Below are 24,722 nucleotides of genomic sequence, written 5' to 3'. Positions count from 1 at the left end.
TACATACATACTATACATACAAGAGGCAGCTATTTCTGTGCATGATATATAGGTTCTGCTTTCAGATTGTTACCCTTGAGATATGACTGTGTTGCACTGCCTCTGCAAATCTACAGATCAAGTCCAACCTGCTTGAAAAGAATAATGGCACATTTACGCTACTGCATTGTAGTAACATGCATCATTTGGAAAGGCACCTCAACACACCCTGTCAGAGCATCAAAACATACTTGTCATATTGTACCAAGATAAACAAATGTGTTGTGGTGCACTGTTTTACATTGTTAAAATGTGTTTTGTTACATTAAAATTTGAGCTTTAACACTTGGGATGAATAATACACACATGTGATAATACACAGCAACCGTGTGAATGGACCCTAAATTTTTAAGTTGCAAGGCAAGATGGAGTCTCTGGAAAGGCCCTTGACATCTATATACTTACCTTGGATGTTTTTACTGAGGAGTATACCTGGCACCTGGGCATAGAGGCCCATGTGATCCATTGTGACTACCTGGGGTTAGCAGCCAATCTTTGTTAGCGGGGGAACAAATGGCTGTAAGGAAATGTAGGCTGCGGAATCGGGGGAAGCCCTTTCAAGAGAATGTCAAATAGGAGATGCAGATTGCTACAAATACCAATTAGTAACAGGTTCTCTTTAGAATGCTGCAGTAAAACGGCGCAGTCTGCTAGAATACGATGTGCAATATCAGCTAATAAATGTGAGTTCAATTTTCTTTGAGTGTAATTGAGTGGGCACACATGAATGAACACATGGAGGACATTGTGTGGGTTGAGGAAGAAGTAGCGTATAGTTATTATCACTAATTGACAGCAGAGAAGCAACAAAGAAATTGGCAGAAAATAATGTAAAAACATCATAAGAAATTGAATTCTTATTGCATGTTTTTTTATTTATTTTTTTTAGAAATTGAAATCACTGTATGAGAACACTAAATTAAAAGACTTGTACAAATATTTTGGAACAGCAATTAAGTATCTGTTAACAGTATCTTTCCATTTTGTGATCTGTGATGTAACCTGTATCACGTGATCCTTTTTTAAATTTATCATGGAATAATTAGGGTACCCAAAACAAGATAAGAAAGCTGAACTGAACCCAAAATACTTGTTTCATCTTGGGGTGATGCAATCTTTTCTACCTGGACATAATTTTTCATTCCTAATCCTGCCAGATGATGTAACTCCCAAGTAGGCATTAGACAACTGGGTGCCAATCGGTCAGGTAAGAACAGGTATTGCAGAAGCGACATTTCCTATACCTTTCTGCAATACCCACCTGCCTGAATTTTACAAATGTGGGACTTTAGTTCTGCTTTAAAGAGGAAGTAAACTGAAAAACGCTGAAAACAAAAAAGAAAAAAACACTTACCTTCAATTCTGCAGCAAAGTCCATAGGTGTCTTCCATGGGGTACTGCGTCGTCCTGGCGCGCTGGGCGCCGCCATCTTCTCCTCTTCCAGGTTCTTCTTCCTATGTCACCTGACCCAGGCATGAGATTGGGTGACGTAGGTTGGAAAAAACTTGCCGATCTCACTTTTTTTGCCTTTTAACTAAAAAGGCTCCTTCTGCGCATGCCTGAGATACTCGGGCATGTGCAGAAGGAGCACCCAAGAGTCCTGGGATGCGTGACGTAGGTATCCCGGGAGGCTTTGTGCTTCCATTCATTAGAGGGCGGTGCTGCATTTTTTATTATTATTATTATTAATAAAAAAAGGGTGTTGCACTTAACAAACAAAAAGAATTTTTACTTTACATAAAGGGGTTGCCTACCATTTTCTGTCATGTGAAATTTCTGAGTTTAGGTACGCTTTAGGCTCTCCTTCATACAAGCTGTGTTAGCCAGTGTTCTCTAATGCAGACCCAATGCAAGCTAATATTTTGTTTTCTGTTACAATGTCAACACCAGCTTTGCAAAAGTGTATGCTGAGGGAAAATTGTAGACACACAAAATCATGTTACAGTATGTATCAGCTAGACAGTTGATAAAAGGAAGTGAGGTAAACTCCTCACAAAGCACAAAATTCAGTTAAAGTCAAAGCAAAACACAAGAGCAGTAAAAATATTGCATCAATACAAATGTTTTGGTATGAACATTCTCTGAAGTGTATTTGTATTGACATGAGTGTAAATGGGTTCTTGCACAAAGCTCCAGTTTTCTAGTGCCCTTAGAGCCCAGAAACCTGCATGTTCCTATTGACACTGCCACTGTTACTTTTTACTCTTGCATCACAACTGATTTTAGTAGTAATAGTAATCCAACCATTTAGGAAATTAAATGCAAAAGTAATCAATTGCAGGTCAAATTCACGGGTTTGTAAAACTAATTTTAATTGCAGCTATAATGTACCTTAAACTTAGCTGCATTTACCCATTCGCTCAAATTGTTGACACTGGCCCCTAAAGGAGTAGTGAAAAAAAAACAAAACAAAAAAAAAACCTCCTAATAAAACACAGTAATGTGTCCTGGACCTGTCACCACTGCAGTGGGGCTGCACATAGGTAGGTCTGTGCCATAATTGATAAGTATGTTTGCTGATTATTGCAGAAGCCCACCAGCTACCAATGAGTTTAAATCCTTATTAAGTAGAGAAAACAGTGGGAATGCATGACTCCATAATTTTAATACTATTGATAACAGCTGTCGGTGTACCAGTGCCTATATTAAACCTTAGACTGTTAGGAGCTCCCAGCATGTTATCTGTGTCCTCCTAGCTTTAGGAATGGATGGTATGCAGTATCCATGCCCAACCCCCATCACTGACATGTATGCAAAGAAAGCAAGTTGATAACTGCAGTGAACTAATTGTTAAGTAACCGTAAATAGTGACGGCTCTAATAAAAACATATCTGTACCTAGAAAAGATCACTTGTCTGGAAACATAAAAGTGCTTTTACATGAAAACATAGCATCTCAAAGTCTGCATAACAAAGAATGTATAGGAATGAGTCTATTACAGGGAGATGGAAGGCATTCCTAAGTCTTTCCTCTTTGATCACCCAAATTATTGACTTGTGCGTTGTGCGTTTTAACACTTGTGCAATGTACAAGGCCCAAAAGGCTATTTTACTAGGCTTTCGGTCTTAGCATACTTAAACTTTTACTTTAAAAAAAAAATGCTTGAATGCTACCAGTCTGCCTGCAGTTATTATATACTGGCTACAGTCATGACCCATCCCTGGTATTAGTGGGATGCAGGGAATGAAGCACAGTGCTGGAGTAATCTAACTTCTGTGTTGGATAATCGGTACCCTCAAATGAGTTGGGGTAAGAAGAACCCGGAATAACAGCACTATATGCTGGAACTTGCACAGGAGAGGAGCAAACTTGTGACCATGAATATACCATAATGTGACACTTGCTCATTTATGGCACTCTGCTCCCCCAAATATAGCCACCCCACATAGTCCTAGAAATATTTGTGGATCCTGCTGGTAATATCTGCCTATTACACTATTGCAGGAAGCTACAACAACCTCTTCGCTCTTTGCAGTACAGGTCAGCATTGTCACTATCCAGCTATGCTTGTTTGCACTACAGTGGGACAAAAAAAATGTTGTGGTGGCCGCCAATTTTACTAGCCTGTAGCTACTACTTTCTGGATTGACAGCTTTACAGTTGCTGAAACCCCACACTGATCTGCAGTGTCTGAAAGGGGATCACTCAAATTTGCAACTCAAGTGAAACTCAAAGGACAATTCGGCTCAGTCAGGGAAGTTAAAGAAAAGCATGGAGCAGAAAAATACAAATCCTAATCAAACAATGTATGAAGGAATGTAATGTAATTTTGGATGTAATAAGTATGGAACTACAAGATGTATGAACTGAGACTATAGGAAAAAGTGCAATTGGGCTTACATCAAACAGTTCATTCAATTATTCATGGTCAGCCCATTCTAATTGTAATCTATTCCAACTTTGGTAGGAGTTATATTACCTTCAATTTGAGAAATCAAGAGTGCCTTATCAAGCCAAAGCCACTTGCACCCCCCTAATTGACAGGGATAGTAGCGCTCAGCCAATTTTGGTTCCAGCAGAATGCCTGACAGGCATCATTCTCTTATATGGGTGCCCCAGTGTTTTGTGCAGTATCCAGCTTCCACACGTCTTTGCTTCTTCCTACAGAGGAGACATCTACCATTAAGCTATATAAAGTTCAGCAACCATTTTAGCCTCTGTACTTCTGGCAGCTGTCATTATTTGGCAGCCAGATTGGCTAATCCTCATTAAACCTGTAATCGGCAGCTCAAAAATTGCAAATTCTGACTTCCAACACTAAACTGTTTTCTTGACTGATCTGATTAAGCATTTTCTACTTACCTCTACTCATGTTCTTGTGGCCTACAGTATGAAGTTAGGACAAGTCAAACATTTTGACAGATTAAACAAACATTGCTTCACCTTTACAAATCTTTTTTATCCTCTTCAAGGATGTATACTTTTCTAAATGTGTAGTTTCCCAATCATGTCTAGCAGCATATAAACTGTAAAAATTCTAACAGGATTTTAGCATTCCTCACTATATCAAAAGAAAAGGTTTTGGCTATACATTTTTACACTTTAGGATGTATATGGGCATTTTGTAAGTTTTGTTTAAGTATCTCGACAGGATGAAAATATGTAAAATATGCTGGAATTTAAAGGCATTTAACCAAGACCCTGTTGAAACAATTTCAGTGCCATTTCTTCTGAATGTCACCATTTAGCATGGAGCAGAATAAATTCAAGTGATGAACCATAGAACCCTTGTATTTTGGGTGTAATAAGTATGAAATACTGACACGTGTGTTATGGTCCGCTGCATTAAAAAATTTGCTTGCACGTTTGACTAAAGAGAGCAATCGGGCAGGTAAGAAAAAAGTCCTGTCTGGTCCAAACATTTTTAAATGTAACTATAGGTCCACTTGATTCCGCTACCTTTAAATAATGGTGCATTAACACATCAAAACAATGTGAACCCAGCCAGAATCACTAAATCTAGAAACTCTTCTCAGAAAAAATAGGTCATTCTACAAATACGGACACCTCTTTATTATGCGCAGGTTACAGGTCCACTTCATTCATGATGATCTGATCACAAGCATTCATTAATGCCCCAGTCATCTCTACATCAGAATTCCATCCCCTTTTTGATGCAATTAGATTCATTCTGCTCTCAAATTTACTTGTATCTGAGCCATAGAAAAGCCACAGAAAATTAAATTATACCCTTACATGGCATTTAATAAAAATGATGGTGACACTTTCTAGCTAAGTGCTTCCAGATCTAGACAAATGACATTATTTTATGTGTTAGTTATTGCTTTTCAGAGCAAATGTGTGATAAGGGACTTGCTGGCGCTCTCTAATCAGGCGCCTACTTCTATATTGTGGTGCTGTAATCTTCTGCATGGCAGTCAAAACTGCTGCCTTCGCGTATCTAATTCTCTGCTAGTTCCCTTTTGCACATCTGTTCTATATGACATCAATATAAGAGCAGTTTTTCTCAGTAAAGCATTTTATTTTTAAAATATGAGTAACTGTTAAAAAAGAAAAGACCAAAAACAAAACTAGGTTTGGAAGTTAGAGGTTTGGAAACTGGGCTGTTCAGAGATGCTGCCAAGCAAACTGTAGCACACTCCATGGACCATAAATTTGATTTTTACTTCGTTTTACATTCCTAGTGACAAGCTGACATCTACTACATGCTTTTCTCTGCAAACCTTTTTCCATAAAATTTTCCCTTTTAAAATATCTAATATGGTATTGACTAATGGGTATAGGGACATGTGTACCTGGTGGAAATTCTGCAGCTCATAGCATTTTTCTAATCGAATCCCAACCAGCTACTGGTGGCTGGAGCTTCGATCCTTCCCTAAAGTTTGATGGAGGGAGTGATGAACAGGCCCGACCATTGAGATTTTTGAAGTGTGTTTTGGGGATCCTGTTTTTGGGCTCTGTACAAAAGTATAGAACCTTGCTTGCAGACCCCTATAGGTGCCTGCTTTTAATAAATACTGCTTGTTTAGCAGTAACACATGGACACTTTAGAAGTAAAACTGTGCTTAGGCAACGTGCTGTCAGAGCTCCCCAACAACCTATTCACAAAGCCTTGACACCTAAAGATCCCTTCATCAAAATATAGTCTTTGGGATAAAAGGAGGGTGTCTTCATGAAAGGTCTGTGTCCATGTATTTCTGCTTTGAGTCAAGCCATAGAAAAAGTTTGTTGAATGTACTTGGGGAATTGATCTCTATGGCCCAACCTATGCAAAGATTTTTTTTTTTTTTTTGGACTTTGGTAGGACCTAGACCCAACAAAGCTCGGGCAGCTTACGGCAGTGTATACTCATTTGTTTACAGCAATTTGATTGGTGTGGATAGTAAGCAATATATATATTTTTTCCTTTAAACCAACTGTAAAAAGTTAAAATTGTCTACATTTGCTTTCTACTGTACAGCACAGATCTTGCCTCAATTTGCCTGACTTCGAAGTGGATCTTGCACCTTTACCCGGCCATAATGCTGCTCAAAAAAGAAAAATGTTAAACAGGAGCTGAAAGGGTCCAGCTTGAAAGAAACGACTGTTTTAACTGGTGAGTAAAATCACTTTTAACAATTTTCCGTGTTGCATAAGCAGCAGTAAAGTTGTTCTTTTGTTTTTACTAAAGGTTTGCTTTATTATTTATGTATCAATGCAGCCCTATCATGCAGTAAAATGAAAATGTAAGGTAAAATTATACAGGAAAGTGCAGAACTGTGAAACAAAGGAAACTTCATATAGGTGATAAACGGAGCTTTGTTAATCTAACTTGCCAAATGTAGTATAATAACTAAACCACTAAAAAAGATATATTTCTAGAAAGATGATTTTACTTTGACACAAATAAAAATTTTTATTTTTATTTCTATTTTACAACACAAAGGAGAAGTCTATACAGATGGACCTTTTTTACCTTTATTTCCTATGCACCGATGTGTGGCTGTATGGTTGCCTTTGTTGCAAGGAAATGCACTTTATCCACTAAGCAATCTTGCTCAAGTTTTCACTCCTAAAAATGCTACCTCTTAAAACTTATTCAAAACCAAAAAGTTTGACTTGTTTTTTTTTTTTTTCACACTACCACCACAACCTTTGGTAATCTGCGTATATCTTATTCTCACCTTCCCTGTATCTATGAAATGCGCAATGGTAGCCACCCAGGCTGGACTTGAAATACGTCTGCCTTTGCTCATCCCCATTACATGGTGGATAGAGAGATTTTAAATGTTCTTTAGATGTAGCAGCAAATACAGACCGGTAAACTGCAATATATTTTTGTCCTTGAGGTTAGTTATCCGTTTAGCTGTGATAAAGTCATGTGTCTGTTAAAGAGGAATGGGTGGACAGAAGCCATTTCCATGGGAAATGATCATTTTTATTAACATAAACTCTCAGCTAAATGCTTTAAAAATTGTATATGAAAATTGTGCTTCAACATTTGTATGGGAACTAAACTTGAGGGTCTAAAACAAATACATCATGCAGCTTTGCAAAATGGCTATAATAACATACCTGACTTAATCAAGAACTGCTACATTACATTGTGGTAGTAATAAACATAACATGGTAGGTTAGTATGTTTTTATAGTGTGTTGTGCTATCCTAACCATATTCATGAGTATGGATTATATATAGTAGTAAAATTTGGATTTTGTAGTTAGTACATGCTGCATTTGGTAAATTCTTTGTAGCATATGTGAGTAACTATTTAACCAGTATAAAGGATCCCAGGATCAAACATATTCCTTTTTTATTTTTAGATATTGTAGGTGGTTGTGTAGACCAGACCAGAACACAATAAAATCTGAAAAATCTGTACGAGGACATGTGCATGAAATCCATCCATCCATGCATATTGATAAGTTACCATCTCGTGGTTCTGGACAGTGCTGATCAGCAAACCAACCAGCAAGGCCAGTTTTGTTTTGGATATTTCGGACCGTCTGTCAGCATTGACAGATATGAATATTGTTATCCAATCTATCCAAAAATAATCTGAATCTGGATGAGATTTTTGTTAGATGAAGTGGATATTTTTTTTTTTGGTCTACTGCCTTGGAAACGAAGCAACATTGTTTGTTTGTGATTGGCATTGATTCCAGGAACAGGCAGTGTGCATAATATTTTTTTTAACTTACTTTTTAAAGTTAGCTTTTTGTACCCTGGTTTTCTTTCTTATTTAAACATGGGTAAAAGTGCAAATGTTGGCAGAATATTTTTGCATATAGAGAAAATTTTTCTTCTAGTACAAACCACTCTAGTACAATAAGAACTCTTTGAGGTTATTTACACAAATAATTACTAGCTTTATATTGATTATGTACTGCCGTGTTTTCCCGAAAATAAGACCTACCCTGAAAATAAGACCTAGCACTTTTCCTCCCCAACCTGCCCTAATATAAGACCTACCCCGAAAATAAGACCTAGTAGAAAAAAAAAATACTCACCGAGCGGGAGACATCGGGCGTACACACTCCGGAGCCGCACAAGCCGATGCTTGCCTTGTAGTTCCGGCTCCTGTCACAGGCGGAGTGATATTACATGCACTTCGCCTGTCAGAAGCCAGGAACTCGGCTCGCGTCTTCTGATAAAGTAAGTTTTTTTTTTTTTATTTTAACCAGCACAATTACGGTATAAAAAAAAAATAAATAAATAAAAATGTGAGCAATCATTGCCCCAGCCACATTTTGTGCTGATTTTAGGTTTGTAAGGACAAGCTGGCTGATTTAATACAGTAACAGTGCAAGAAGAGAAATGCTGAATTCAGTAACCAATACCGGTAGCAATGAATCAATGAAGAGTTTAATTTACAATTGGGTCACCAATTAAAAAAAGTATATAAGACCTACCCTGAAAATAAGACCTAGTGTGTTTTTGGAAGCCCAAAAAAATATAAGACAGTGTCTTATTTTCGGGGAAACACGGTAGCATTATGTTCATTAACGTCATTCTTGTGGACTGTTGCATGATGACCAAAACTACGAACGCTGCACACCAATCTTCCTACTGGAATGTGAACCTCCATCCCAGTCTTAAACCTGTGTCAACTGATAAAGGTTTCATTTAAGAAATGCAGTGTTTCGTGCTATTCATCTTTTTCAATCCAGACCATTTTTTTCTGTCTCTGCTGATACAAAACCTCACAGCATAATGCTGTAACTACAATGCTGTGAGAAAGGTGTTCTTGGATGATGGCAAATGTTGAGTTTGCACCACACATAAAGTTTGGACTCTGTAGTGATATATTCTTTCAACTTATTTATAGTGGATATAATCATGCTCTGAGTTTTTTTTTTTTTTTTTTTTTTTTTTTTTTTTTTTATAATCCATTCTTTTACACTACCCTCCGTACCTATTCTTAGTGCTCCTTGGCCTTGCTATTGGTGTTGCATAAGTATACAGGCAACATGTAATACTTTGCTTACAAGTGAACCCTAATTATTATGTGACTTCAAACGGTAATTGGCTGGACCCAGAGGGTTCATAACAAAAGAGATTAATACATATGCACTCACAACTTTTCAGTTTTTACATGCATTTATTTTCATTCTATTTAAACAATTTAGACTGTACTTAAAAATCCAAATGAAAATTCATGTTAGTTCCAGATTGTAATGCAGAAAACAGGACAAGCACAAAGGGGGATGAAAACTTTACTTAAAGTTCTGTACATACCCTTAGGAATTCTGTCTGCTTGGTTTCTCAAGAACAGTTTGCTGGAGATCATTGACCTCAATTGGTCAAATCGGCCAATTGTCATCTATGTTTTATGGGCTATTATTCAATATCAATAACTGTTCCTATTGTATAAAACCAAATGTATCGGATACCTACAATACATTGTTTTTAATTTTGTCAAAAAAATGTTGTGTCAATCTCTTCACAGATTTCAAAATACTGAAAAGGCTGATAAAAACAACCAGCTACTGTACATATGTATGCATAATTTTGTACCAGACCTTGTCAAATAGCCTGCAATGGTCAGCTGTATAGAACGGCACACAAAATATTTACTATATCTATTAGCCAGCCTTTAAAAAGTAAAGTGGAAGCCAATGTTGGCTGCAATGCCTTATTAAATACGGTGGCTGCCAGTGAGTTGTGGGTTCAGAAATAAACCTAACTGCTACTGAGTACATAATTGCACCCATAAAACATCCATGTCTCAAACTTTATCAGGTTTTCCTATGATTCTGGGGCAAAGCCAATCATATCCTGGTCTGCCCCTGCTAATTCATTAAACCTGAAATAGTATTTTTTTGCTTGCTGATACCATTGAACAGTTACAGGGACAGATTACAGTACTTATAATAGGTGGGGGGTTGTCTAAGGTCTTTTGAACCAGCACCCCAAATAGAGAAGCATAAAATGATGAAAAAGGTCCTGGTGGGCAACCTGGAATATATTCTCAAAATAGTTTTTCAGTTCATATTGGTGCAACAGTTAAACTATGTATATAATATCCCCCAAGAAGAACAGTCATACTTGTCTCAGGTGAAAATCTGACGTGTACAGTGTTCCCCAATGTTTAATGATCAATTTGCCAAAGTGAATTGAGTGACTGCTGTGCTAGGCTCCCCCTTCCTTTGAACAGAACAGTGTTGTGTGTACAATGCTCATTCATTCATTCATTCGTTGCTGGAAACTATCACAAAAGATCCCCAAAGGTTTTTTTGTTTTGTTTCCCCAGGTTCTTTTTTTAGTTGGTCACTTTCAGATAAAGGTGACAACAAAGTTGCTTCTTCTGTCCTGAATTGAAGAAGCTGTTGGGATAGGCTGTAAAACGTCCTCAACATTATAAAATAAGTTCAGCTGAATGTTACTAATTACTACTAGATATCACAGAAGATTGTCTCCATCGAACAGCTGTACAAGACTTTTGACGAGACCAAGTTGGGCAAAGTATATAAGCAGATTGTTTTTCAGTTCAACATGTGTTGTACACAAGGAAAAACAAAGTTCTAAATTTAAACAAAAATGTTGACTATGGTTTAAAACATTCTGACAAATTATAAATAAATACAAACTCAGAAGACTGTTTTTAGTACTGTAATAATTGTGTATTGTAATTAGTGCAGGGAATTATCAAAACCACAAGGATATTTCGTTATCATAAGTATTTCCTTCTAATTACATCTTTTAAGAAATGTATTGAGCAAAATATTAAAACTGAACAAAACTGTATGCACCTGCAAAAATATCTTATAAATTTGATATGGTCTTTCGTTCTAGAACATTTTTGGACACAAATGCCTAATTTTCAGCTCTATTTGTAAATCTTTGTTGGTTATTATATCATCACTGACTTGCTCAATATACATTTTCTCTAGGCAGAAATGTGGCAACACAAGTATGTTGAGGTTGATGGATTTATTTGGAAGGAAGTTCTTTGCAATTTTTAACAGTAAAATGCGGTTTAAGATTGTTTGGACCTCATGGTGTGTGCTCACTTCACAGCTTGCTTCATGGTGGAATATAAAATAAATATACTTGGAGGTGCAATAGGCTCATTTGGTATCATGAAGGAATGAAATGTGATTACCACCCTTGGGTTTATTGTGCACCTGGCTTTTGTACATAAAGATATGAAGGTGTACGATTTGGTGCTAGACTTTAAAAAACGCAGCGCTCTTAGCTATATTCCCCAAGAACATAAATTACACTATTTTGTTCCTGGCTATTTTTGTGATGTTGATTGCTTAAATATTCAATTTTCTATTACATTAGCACAGGTTACAGACAAAGTAATGTGCCCGGTTGCCATGTACAAAGTCACATTTCTTGAACTTTATTCATTTTTAACTTGTGTGAAATGTATACAGTTGAGGTCAGTATGTTTTCTGCTGTCTAGAAAATGAGTGGCTCTGCTGTGAATTTTAAAGCCTAATTTCTTCGCAATGTTTATAGCTAGAGATTTAGTGTTTAGTATTTAAAGTTATTTTTCTGCTGCTTAATGTATTAATACTTATTGTGCATATTCGGGACTGGTATAGTTGCTGCTAATTAGGGATAAGCATACATGGCTGGTATAGGGGCTGCAATAAATGAGGTAGGCATACCAGAGGGCTGGGCACGTGTAATTTCCCCCAAAAAATATGGGCATGAAAGAAAGCCTTGAAAGATGTATAGCAATATATTTCCATTTTTTTTTAATGATGTTCACCTAGTCTACACTTTGCAAATATTTTAGTATCACTGTGCTATGTGCCAGCTGTTAAGTGGACCTTTCAGAATTCCTGCAGTAACTCTTAGAAGGTCAACATTACATGCCAGACATTGCTCACTCAGGTGTCTATTACCATTTTTTTTTTCCTATTATCACTTGACCATCTCTGCTGCCTGCTAAACTACTGCCCCTGGGGTCTTGCACATGCCTGGCTACTGTCTATTACCCAGTCTGATGGGTCTGGTCGATTCTTTAGCAACACATGCCTTTTGTGCCTTAAAGCAGGTTGCACTAGGCAAATTAACATGAGTTGGCTCCAAACACCTTTTAATTTATACAAAAAAAGCATCTGCACTGTGTAGCCCAGCCTAGGTTCATCAAAATGAATTGCAACGCAGTGCACACATGCTGCAGAACTATATTTAAGTATGCCCTTGGATAGCAGCCTTAGAACCAGACAGCTAATTTTTTTTTCTATAGTTGACTGACAGGACATTGGAATGACACTGGTCTAGAGGTTTGTATGCTTGTATAATTAGGAGCCTTGTTTCTGTTCTTTAAACCAACACAATAACATACCTTAAGGATATAGAATTCCCTGCTTTTATAGTTTAGTAAGTTTTTGCCTCTCTTTAGTGATCTCACACTTCAGGTTTACCGCTATAATTTTACTTAACCCTAGTCTCAGAGACGTTGTCAGGAGAAAATAAAGGGGAACCAAAGTTTCACTTTTAAGAATCCATGATCAGGCAGGTAAATATTATAGAAAGTGACAGGTCATGTCCCTTCAGCAACCTTCCCACCTTTCTAATTGCTTAAGGTATCTGGCAAAAAGCTGAGCTGTGCATCTCAGGATACCTGTCTATCCCAGATTCCCCTGCATGTGCTGGGAATGTGATCTTGGCCCAACCAACCAAAATGGCCCAAGATCATCTGCAGGAAAAGAAAAAGAAAGGTGGTGGTGCCCTACAGGGGAATGGAGACAGGTGAGTAACGCATAGATTTAGTTCCTACTTAAGTTCTATAATTAAGTACTGGGTGGGAAATGAATTAGGCATTTTTCATTTTATTATTTTTTTGGAAAGACAATAATATTTTATGAAATACACCACATCTTTAAACAGTGTGCTCATTCGTTTTTTTTCTATGCTTTTGCTTGTGTGCACCTAAATATGCAAACTAGTGATTTAATCCTTATACTGGGCTTTCCCCAGGGTTCCTCTACAGGTGGTCAGGGGTCCCTGGACAGTGACAGACTGATTTCCTACCTATAAAGATCACCAGCGTATCTGTCCGCCAGTTTTAGGCATTTGTTCACATTCTCACCTATGTGAGTGAACACAATTATTTACGGCGATTACCATGCTTTAAAACAGCAATAATGTTGAAAAATTGCTTGGGGTGTCAAATATTCTGTATGCAATTTTTCCTTATTCTATTTAAAACGTTTTACAACTGACTGCATGTACTATGAACTTTGTATAATTTCTTAGCAGGGGATTCCCTAAGGCCTCACAATTTCCTAAAAAGATTCATCTGGAATAAAAAGGAGGAAAGGCTACTTCATACAAAATGAGAGACTTTGCACTGGTGGTCATGCTAAGGTTAATATTGTCTCTTTCACTAGATCACACCTACATTGTCCTGATTCTCTGCCAAAAAATACTGTAAATTACCAGGAAAAATTTACTTGTTGCCAGGCACCTGTAATCCGGTAAAAAAAACAAAAACCTGCTACTAGCTCTGCAACTAGTCAATATTCTCTTTATCGTATTAGCGGTGGTGAAAGTAGAAAAACAAAGATGGAGTATGTCACAAATTATCAGACTGCTTTTATTAGAACAGTCACCAGTCATTCATTATCTGTAAAGTGGCAGACATTCTTTCATTATTACATCCTGCTTCATAGGATTTTTGTGCAGACAGTCAGGAATGAAGCCTCACAGGATCATAGGTGCAACAGAGTGCAGATTTGGTTTTAAAAGAATTCATACAGTCAAGGAATTTAACGGATTTAGGAAATGAACTTTACCTGACTGTTTTCTAATACCTAAATATAAATTATTTTTAAATATGCCTTAACTTGCAAATATATAGGAATAGGAACTAAACCTAAAAAAAGTACCAGGAGCTGGTTGCTTTTGGCAGTGGCGACATGCAAAGTTTCTTTTGTGGGGTGAGCGCTTTCTCCTTTTTGGCTTTTTGCCCTGCTCTGGCTATCTGTCAAAAAATCTGAGCTGTGCAGCTTTGGCTTTGGCTGCCAAGATAGCCGAAAATTCCGGCTCTCCCTGCGCATGCCAGGAATCTATGAACTCATGTATGGGAGTTACGTCATGCTGGCCTGGCCAAACAAGATAACCGAAAGAAGAGTGTGGTGCCCTGCGATGGAACGGGGACAGGTGAGTATGGCAAGTTTCGTTTTGCTTAATAACCTCACAAAGAGGTGACACAGATTGGAACAGAAAGTGCCACTGAGGGAAATGAGTTGTAGATTTGGAATAAAAATGAGCTTTAAAAGGCTTATTTTTTACTTATTTAAATATTGTGCATGTGTGATAGAGCATGATGGAGGAGCGAAGCCAAGACAAAACTGCTAATCTAGTACCATCCTAAAATGCTACTTGAGACGCTAATAATAACCCAAAACCCTTTATAGTTTCTCTTTAAATGCCAGTACTATTTTTCGTGCCATTAAGATCTATCCTGGAATTTACCCAGTCTTGACCTTGATATTTCTTAAGTTCTGAAGATCCTGCTAATACGTTATTTAAACATTCAATGAACTTTTCTGCTTATGCTGCGTAAATGTATCCAGAGCTGCGTGCACACAGTCATTTTGTGTGCATTGCAGACAGATGCTTTAGTTCCAGGTAGATAGTTCATTATTCATTAGGTTTCTGATCCATAATGAAGGAGGCAAAAGTTCAGGGCGTGAATTCTAACAAAACTTTTTCTTTCTTCCACCATAAAGCATCACCTTGAGAAATCGGAGGATGCAATGGACTTTGAAACGTCTGAAGGAAACCATGGCTGCAGAAATGAGATAATGCATAGGAAGGATCTTAACCTACAGGTATGGTAATATATGTATTTAGAAGAAATGAAGAGAATATGTTTTTAAAGGAACCTGTGCAGGAAGAAATGGAGATGCTTTTTTTTAGAAAATGCTACTTCCCATGCTGCCATGCAGGTTTACTGATTTTAATACTTTGGAACTCTTACAAAGATTTGTATATAGTGACCTGCTGTCCATTATACTGCACTTTACTATGTAATTATGAGCCCACCCATTCATACAAAAAGGACTGGTGTGTAGTCAGAAGCTGGTGAAATGCAGCCAATAAAGTTAAAACATCCTATTGACATAAATGGTCTGGATTGGCAGTAGGAAAGTTATGAAGGCATCCAGTAGGCAGTACAGTTGATTTAGTTAGGCACTGATAAAGTGGCATGTTTAGTTCTTGTTGTGGGATGTTCAGTATGCGTAGGCACATAAAAATAGATCAATACGTTACTTAAATCCTCATCATAACACTTAAATTGTTAATGCTCTGAACCCTGACACCTAACCTAATAAATGATAGTCTACTCTTTTGCAGAACCTCCAGTACTATATTGCCTAGTAAAAAGTTTTGACTTCAGAAAAAGTATTGGTGTTGCAGACTGTCCTGTACTGAGATATCAATGATGAAATCAACTGATCCAAATCCATTACCTCACTGCAGGCTTCCTTCAAAGATTTCTTTAGGTCATAATGTACCAAAATGCCATCCACATTAAATTGATAAGTATGAGTGCAGTTGCAAATAATGCCCACTACCAGTGTTTAAGATTGTCATTGCTGCAGAAGAAATATGCAGCTAGTGATAACAATGTGTATCAGTGTAAGTGATTTCAAAGTGCATGACAATGGCTGTTGGGCATCTATCACTTTTAAGTGAATGTTAGAAATATTCAGGTTGCCATTACTATAGTTTGTGAGATCCAAAGGGCAAAAATAGGGTGGCGCATGTAAGCGTTGTCAGGTTTTTGTTGCTGTCTGAGAATCCACTGCAGTGTTTTGTCCTCTACTTTTATTTTTATCCAGTGACGGTTGTTACTGGAACAAGTAAAGAGAAATTAAACAATTTTATGTAGTCGCCAGAAAAGTGAGTTCCAATGGAGAAGTGAAAAATGTCTTATCTAATTGGACATACAACACACACACACACACACACACACACACGTTCTCTAGTGTGTCCATAGTGTCTAAATGTGCTGGCTGCAGGTTTTTACTTTTCAGGATAAAAACATTACAGAAAATTTAAAGTTTAGACTGCATAATTAAAGTTTAAAATATACTTCAATTTGCAGGCATTGTTTACAAAAGGAGATGCACTAAATTGTCAGCCAGACCGTTTTTTTTTTTTTTTGTATATAAACTTATATTCTTCACACATCACATTTACCATAAAAAAGCATATAGGTTATTCTAGCAAGGAGAACTTTCCATTTATGGGCAATTAACAGGTCAGAATCCTAATGACAGTGTAACTGAACCTAACCAACCTTTTGTTATATTACATAAAAAACACTGGGACTGTGACCGTTCCTGACATTAAAATTCCAAAAGTTCAAAAAAAAAAAAAAAAAACAGCTTCTGATCCTTAAAATGAACATTTTTTGTTTGTTTTTAAAGGAGGAAGAAATAAACTCTGATGACGAGTTTTCAGATGATCAGAGTAGACAAAAGGCTGAAAAACGCAGAGCTAAAAAGAAGGTAAGTAGTCTGTTTTCAAAAGAATCGATTGAACATTTGGAAAGTACTGACAGAATGTTTTTTGGTGACGTTGAGTTTTATCGGCTTGTGAGCTGTAGTTGCTTGAGAATTTGGAGAAAAAATTTCCAATCCATTTACTGCCTGTTAAGAGCAGGAAGTTGTAGGTGTGGATATAGATATGGTATAAGAATGATCACTTGGGATTTGCAGTTATGAGAAAAAAAAAAGTAAATTCACTTTCAGTTCTGGAACTGAAAGAACACAATACAAAACTCAGAGTCCCTAAAAGGATATAAAACGATTTAAATATTGCCTCCGTTGTAAAAACACATGCTATATTCCACTAATAACAAAAATACAGCCAAAATAGGGAAGCAATGTGTGAGAAACAAAGTACAACTCATGATTTAATAGCTTGTAGAACCACCTTTAGTAGCATCAACTTAAGTAATTGTTTTCGTTATGATTTTACCAGTTTCTCACCTAATTGTGGAATTTTGACCCAGTCTTCTATACAACTATGCTGCAATTCGTTTATGGGGGTTTGTTCATAAATGGCTTAAATGGTCTCAAGGTTCTAACATGGCATTAGGTTGGGGGCTAGACTTCTAGTTGGCCATTGCCAGTTAGAATGAGCTATTCTATTGTAGATTTGCAGGTGTGGTGGGAATCATTTGTCCCGCTGTATGACCCAATTTCGGCTAGGCTATAGCTGTCAAACCCTTTGGCCTCACATTTCACTCTAGCATACTTTGGTATATGAGGAGTTCTTGGTCATGACTGCAAGGTCACAGGCTGCAATCCCAAATCATCCTCCCTCCATCGTTGTACTTGATGACTTGACTTGTGGTTGATATGAGATGTTTGTGCTGATTTGCGGTTTAGATTTTCACTGAATGTGGCACTAAAATTTCCAAAAATATATCTCCACTTTAGCCTTTTGTTCAAAGGACATTGTTATTCTAGTGGTTTGTTCAGATGCAGTTTTGGAAGGGTTTCCAGGATAAACTGAATATGGCAGCATGAGGTTTGCAAACAAGCCATACTTCGGTCTTTTTCCAGTTGTACTGTCATGAACTTTAACATAAATGAGGCCTGTAGATAATGAAATGTATTTGCATGGTCTGATCCTGGGGTAAATTTGCAGAGATATCCAATGCTTGGCAAAAGTTGTCTTGAATGTTTGAATAGGTTGAAATGTTCACGTCTAAATAAATAATGCCCATTTGTGTCATAACATGTGGTGTTGCTTATCTGAGATTGTATTTACCTAAATTGAGCCTAATTTTAATCTGCTAAGGACCAGATGATTTTTATGTCCTGATATTCAAAACCTTGGAATTGAAAGAGGCTATACTTTATATTTCTAATAATTGTATGATTGAGATGTATTAATTCCTGTGGTATAATTCCTGGGTATTTCCAATTTATTTTTTAGTGGAAAGCTGGACCTTTTGTAGTCTGTATTTGTGTGCTGTAAACTATAAAATTCAACTAAAACACAATGGTATGTATCCAGATTAGACTCCTGTCCTAGCAATGAGCCTATCTTTGATACACTGTTGTACTTGATGTGTCTCATGAAAGCTACCCACCCACTTCATGAGTTTGAAGATGTGAAATGGTTCTATACTGGCCTCCAATGCAGAACATAAAAATAAAGCTCTGCAAGCAATGGTTTAAATGTAACTGCTTCTATATTTCTGTGTATGTGTTTTATTGATAAGTAAAATCAGTTTTCTCACCCAAAAATTATAGGCTGTTTGGGAAGAAGCTGTAGGTGGGTGAAACCCTTTATTTGGACCCAACTTTTCAGTAACCACCCAAAACAGCCAGGTGGTTACTGAAAAATGCCAGGTACACCCAGCTAAAAATGGTGGGGATAACACTGTTAAACATTATTTAATCGCATTGATCAATGCTGAGTTCACTCTGCATGAATATGGTGAAATGTACTTTGCATCCACATACTGTAGTTACATAGGCGCAGGTCTTCCATTGCATCTGACATCTTGATGGCCCATAATGCAAATGCTATCCTCATGGAAATAAAAAACATTGAGACATACAAAACTACTAGACAATTTTGAAAAAGACTTTCAAAACAAATCCAGGATCACCATTTATTGGATTTGGTGTTCAACAGTGGGGACCTCAAAACTGCAATGGTACTATGTGTAAACAGACTTGATGAAGGTTAGTATTATCTATAGGATGCCCTCATTTGATCTCTACTTTTTTTTCCCTGATAAATTGAAGGGGTAATAAATTGAAGCAGGGTAATATATAGATGTATTCATACAGACTGTGATACATTTCTTGCACACTTCAGATTCTCACTGACTAATTTGCTAATGCATAGGTGGGCAGTGATTACAACAAAGTGTGATTCTGGATTTTTTGACTAATATGTATTTACATAACTGAGAAATAGATTTGGTATTGCTATGTTTTATAGATGTGGGTTCAGATATGAGCATGATGTTTTGCATTAGTATTGTGATATTTTGTATGTTTTTATATTTAATATTTTAAAGAAATTAACCTGAAAAAAAAAAGTGAGCAGTTGCCCCAAAATGTGACGAGCACTTTTTTGATACACAAATATCACTCATCTCAACAATGAGCCTATCTGTTTTGAAGGGCAATTTTAAAAGCATGACTTTACCTGTATACTATTTTATTGTTTGAGTATCTCTTCTTTTTCCTTTGGAATCATTCTTTTCTCATTGTATTGACAGTTGATCTTGGGATGTGGCTTGATGAGGTACAAAGCACACTTTAAATTGGTTTTATATTGTGGGATAGCATGAGTCGTAACAATGATGTGAATCTGTAGTGGCTAACAGTTTTTGGAAGGCGCAACTAATTAAGCTCTGCCTTCATCCTCAGAGACAAAGGGAACGTAGAAGGCTTGAGAAGAAAAAAGATCTTGAGAATGAACAGGTATTTAAATGTCATGTATGTGTTTATTTTTTTCTTTTATGTTTTTATACCTCTATTTCATCACATCATATAGAGTACATTGAGACATTTACCATCAGCCCCTGGCCAAGTTCAGCTTACAGCTTTGTCTTTTTAAGGTCACATGGATTGTTTAAAAAGTCTGGAGTACCCAGAACAAATCCATAAAATGAAGGGTGTGTACAGATCATTTCAGATAATGCCCCAAGATAAAGTCCAGAATAGACTTTGGGATAAAATGTTTTAACTGATAGTAAATAGCGCTATCTGCTATCCATTGCACTGCAGAACTCTTAGCAGTTTGCAGGAGACCACTGTTTTTGTTTTGTTTCCACTGAAGTAGAAAGTATACGGTAGGTAGGAAGAAAGCCAGACATGTGCAAGAAGAAAAAACTGCCAAAAAGCAGTCTATGTATATGTGTAAATAATGACAAAGCTTTTGCTGAATATGGGTCATAGTAAAAATTGCTTTTGTCCTTAGAGTATACAAGTTTCTCTTTCATAACTTTATAGGCAATTTTATATAGCGTAAATACTGTATTTTTGCTGATCGAGTTTTTCACACAAATGCTAAAATGCACGTTAAGACTTGTACATGACTTAAGTCCCCCTATAAAATGTATTTACGAGTTTAAAGTGCATATAAAGCCCCATTTTTATTATAAGTGATCCAGGCAGGGGGTTATTGCAGAAAGGGACAGGCGATGTTCCTTCTGCAGTAACTTTTCTTACCTTCTTGTTGGGTGCACAGCTGTCAAATTTTTGCTGAGCTGCACATGCACAATCCAGCTTTCCTTGCACATGCTAAGAATGAGTGAACTACGTGGAAGTTATGTCATCTCGGCATTGTCAATCAAGATGGCAGTTCCAGGGGGGGGAATAGGTGAGTAATTGGGAAGGTTTTTTTCAGGATTAAAAGTGGTACAAGGAACCTGAAAGTTTATATGTTTTCATAACTTGAGTAATCCAGAAGAAATTTGCGATTTCTTGCCGATTCCCCTGCAGTGGTTCTGAACTCACAAGAAGGGCTACATTCACGCAATGCTATTTTTAAAAAAATAGATAGGGTGGCACAATTTAATGACTCATCTTGCTTCCTTTTACTAGCTTGCCATTAACGTTAGGGCAGCAGCAACAACAAGTTAAAGGAAACTAGTCATGAGAAATATGTAGGTTGCCATTCCTGATTACCTTTTTAAAATACTAGTCTAATTGTCATGCTGATTCTGTGACTTTAAAAGCTTCTAGTCATTTACCTGGAATATATGTAGTAAAGAAAAGGCAAAATGTGTTACTTATCAAGTACTCAGTAGTCATTGAAGCTTTAGTATCAGTTGACTCCTCAAGGTAATAGCATTTTCATAATTTACAAACGAATAAACATTGATCTGGTAATAAGTCATGTATTTTCCAGTTGCTGGTAGACTTAATTTACTAAACCTTTACACTCTTTTAAAGAAAGCCCTCCAGATAGGAATTGCATTAGACACCTGATACTTCACATGATCACTTTGATAAAACTAATAAAAGTTAAGAAGTCAGGTCTAACTGGCATAATTATGACTCACCTGGTAAATGCTTTAGATACCCCTGGGCGGCTACATTTTTGTTATCCATTGTAGCTGCTATTATTCTACATTACAACCTAAGGGAAATACATTTTTTTTCTCTTTTAAAAATACAAGTTTCTCTAAAAGTGATACGTTTTTGTGTATATCAGATGATCATGATGATGATTTAAGTGTTGGCTTTTTCTCCTTATACACATTTTAATGAATAGGCCTAATGTAACTGGTTATAATGGTGCCTTTGTCAGTGTATGATTCACTGAAGGCCGTTTGGAGGAATGTGTGACACTGGATGAGCTTAGCTGCCTTAGTAAGGGTAAACCCTGTGCTGGCACATATCACAGTTTTCTCTTAGCAAGCTACAATAAAGGTGTTTATCAAAGGCTGTATACCTGAAACTTGTGAGCAAGTGTCTGCTTGTCCTAAAATAAGCATTAACCTACACGTCGGAACATTTATACGTTGTTCTCCCTTGGCAGGAACCAGAGTGGGATGTAAACAGTGCATTTGTTGCCAATGCCGCCAGTCATATCAGACCAAAGACCAAGAATAAACTTGACAAGAAGCACAATGCTAACAAAGAAAATGAAGGGAAGATGCAAGAGGTAATTCCAGCAGATGAGCTGCTTAAAAAACACACACACACCCTCATTTGGTAAAGAACATACTAAAATTGCAACGCTGCTATCTTCATCATTAAAATAGGTATATTAACTGCATTTTTGTTTCCTGTGATCTAGTGTATTGGTGAATGAAGGGAAACCTTAAAGTTCTATATGCAACTTTTCTCTTTTTCGGTTTCACCCTCAGACATCTGTGAGGGCAGAGCCAGGAATGCAATCAGAGCCTACGACAGTGCTACACTGTATGTATTACTGTCTTCATACTTGACACAGCAGGTGATGGTTTACTGGTACGTGCTAGTACTTGTAGCTTCCATATTGCAGTGAATAATCGACCACAATGCCCTTAGGTTTTTATGCTGCAAAGTGCCATAAAAACCTCAGCTCTTGGTAGATGTTGGATTTTTTGGCCATAAAGAGGGTGACTATCTTTGTAGATGAGTAGAGTTGGGTTTCATTATTTCAGCCTTATCCCTGATAACTAGTGATTTATTTACTGTTCAGGGAAATTAGGAAACAACAAGAGGAGTGAAGAAAGCACAGAATGAATGTGGCAGAGGCAGGGAGGTGCTTGTTTGTAGATTTCTGTTCTGTGAAGAGAATGGTAGCGCCATCACCCAAATCATGACTGACATTGTTAACTAAACAAATCTGGTTGTATCCATCTATTATCATGTCAATATTGTAAGTATGTACAGGAAAGCAAAAGCAAAGAAAAGTGGACCTTGTTACGTGTTACAAGGTTGTATTTAACAAAAAAAATCCTAGGCTTTCAGGACTTGGTTTACAAAACCATGCCCATTCATCTTGCTTGAATGCTGGGAAAACAAAAGTAATGCAGTCACTGGCACAATTTATTAATCACTTGTTATTGATGCATGACTTGGATATAGTTTGAAACCCTTAGTGTTGTGTGATGCAATCTTTAATAAGACATGTATGACATATTTCTTTATTAGTATGGGTTTAAGAACACATTTTCATCACATTTGTTTACCCTTTTAAGGATGAATGCACAAATTCTTCAATCCAAAAAGGCAGATACTTTGCTGGTAAGTAAACACCACCCTCTTAAGAAATGAAAATGTAGCTGCTGTTGACATTTGATTATAATTCTATAACTATATAAAAGTATGTTTTGTTATATTTACTGACATTTATTTTTACTTTTGAAAGTTAATATTTATCCTTTTAGTCAAGAGATACTTAAAAAAAGTATATATCCAAATTAATTATTGCTTGGTTAAACAACACATACTTACACTGAAACATTTGGCCAAGGCATTTTGGCATGATTGACCTCTGCCCACAAAAGGGATAACTTAGCTGAACTGGAAATTCCTAAAGAAAACTAAAACTGGTTGTAGTATGTGGGCAGTGCTGTAAACTTGGCCATTGTCCCCTTATCAGCACAAAGACCACTTTTGCCACTGTCCTACCTAAAAGTAAAAAGTATGTTGAGGATTTATTGTATTGACACTTGTCAAAAACTGAAATCTATTTTATTTTTATTTTTTTGTGTCCTGAGCATATAAAGTCAACTATAATGCTCTTGCTGCTGAAAGTAAGAGCTGTGTGTCATTTTCAGAGAACCTTGGTTTCTCCATTAGTAATTAGTTTCAAAAAGTGGCACTCTAGAACCTATATATTATTTTACTAATTGTCTGTCTTTATATGCCTTAACATTTCTCTGACTCATAAATTTCCACATAATGGGTTATAATTGCAGATGTGAGATCACTCACTAAATACCTAATCACATTTTCCTTGCCATACTATATTATAGATGTTTGCAAAATGATGCACTCCTTTACAGTAAATTAATTTTAGAGCCATGTTGTTTTTGAACTTGTACATCAAACGTCTGTTTATTTTTAAACCTGAATTGTCTACATCTTATTCTGCTACTTTTTACTATGCAAAACCAAGTAACAAAATAGAAACATTGTGTCCTGTGTTCTTGCAGTTAGTACCATGTCATTTCATATCCTCTTTGTTTGTAAACTATATGGTGGTTGCCTTGGCCAGAAGCCGGAATGAATTACATCTCTATGGTTAATATTGGGGTAATTTAATTAAGTGGTCTATTTAGAGGATGTTTTGAGATGCTGTAGCTGATCTGTAACCACCCCAAATATCTTGATTTTTCATGCCACGCAGTTACTGTATTACCAGCCAAACCGACCTAACATGTTTTCACGGACCTTAAAGTGTGAGTACCCCCAGTACTGCCATGGTGAAGGCTTGACCTATGGCTTTGGGCCACCAGTAAAAAACAAAAAGGAGGCCGTCTCGACAAACTATGCATACTCTGTATTCATGGAAGGGAGTTGTAGATGCCTTTTGCTGGACTCAGCAGAGGCACCTGTGCATACATCAAATTGGCCTCTAGTTTTCTGAAAGCTGGCAATCTAGGTATGATGCAGGCACCCTGCATGAGGTGCAGACATTCCTTCTGTGCCCTGCCTACCTCCCTTTATTCTCTTATATCAGGTAGAAGATTACCTAATACTAAAACATAACATTTTTTAACATCAGTTCCAACAACAGGAACTTGACAACATCATACCAGGTTCAAATCTATGCTTTATGTCCTCATG

At 36.9% G+C, this 24,722-nt stretch overlaps 1 protein-coding gene across 3 annotated transcripts in view; it reads left to right on the top strand.

Annotated features, from left to right (window-relative positions):
- Window positions 1-24,722, top strand: part of LOC140339726 (uncharacterized) — a 63,252-nt gene that overhangs the window by 10,453 nt on the left and 28,077 nt on the right. For 2 of the 3 annotated variants that reach the window (XM_072424536.1, XM_072424537.1), the window contains exons 2-7: window positions 6,461-6,595; window positions 15,180-15,281; window positions 16,887-16,967; window positions 19,860-19,913; window positions 21,979-22,104; window positions 23,129-23,174. In XM_072424536.1, coding sequence (XP_072280637.1) covers window positions 15,207-15,281; window positions 16,887-16,967; window positions 19,860-19,913; window positions 21,979-22,104; window positions 23,129-23,174 — 382 coding nt within the window. In that variant the 5' untranslated portion in view covers window positions 6,461-6,595; window positions 15,180-15,206. The remainder of the gene's footprint in view (window positions 1-6,460; window positions 6,596-15,179; window positions 15,282-16,886; window positions 16,968-19,859; window positions 19,914-21,978; window positions 22,105-23,128; window positions 23,175-24,722) is intronic. The other variant, XM_072424538.1, reaches the window with a different exon arrangement.

This window comes from Pyxicephalus adspersus, chromosome 10 (assembly GCF_032062135.1).
Source record: "Pyxicephalus adspersus chromosome 10, UCB_Pads_2.0, whole genome shotgun sequence".
Classification (NCBI taxonomy): Eukaryota; Metazoa; Chordata; class Amphibia; order Anura; family Pyxicephalidae; genus Pyxicephalus; species Pyxicephalus adspersus.
This window is presented reverse-complemented; position numbering and strand designations above follow the sequence as displayed.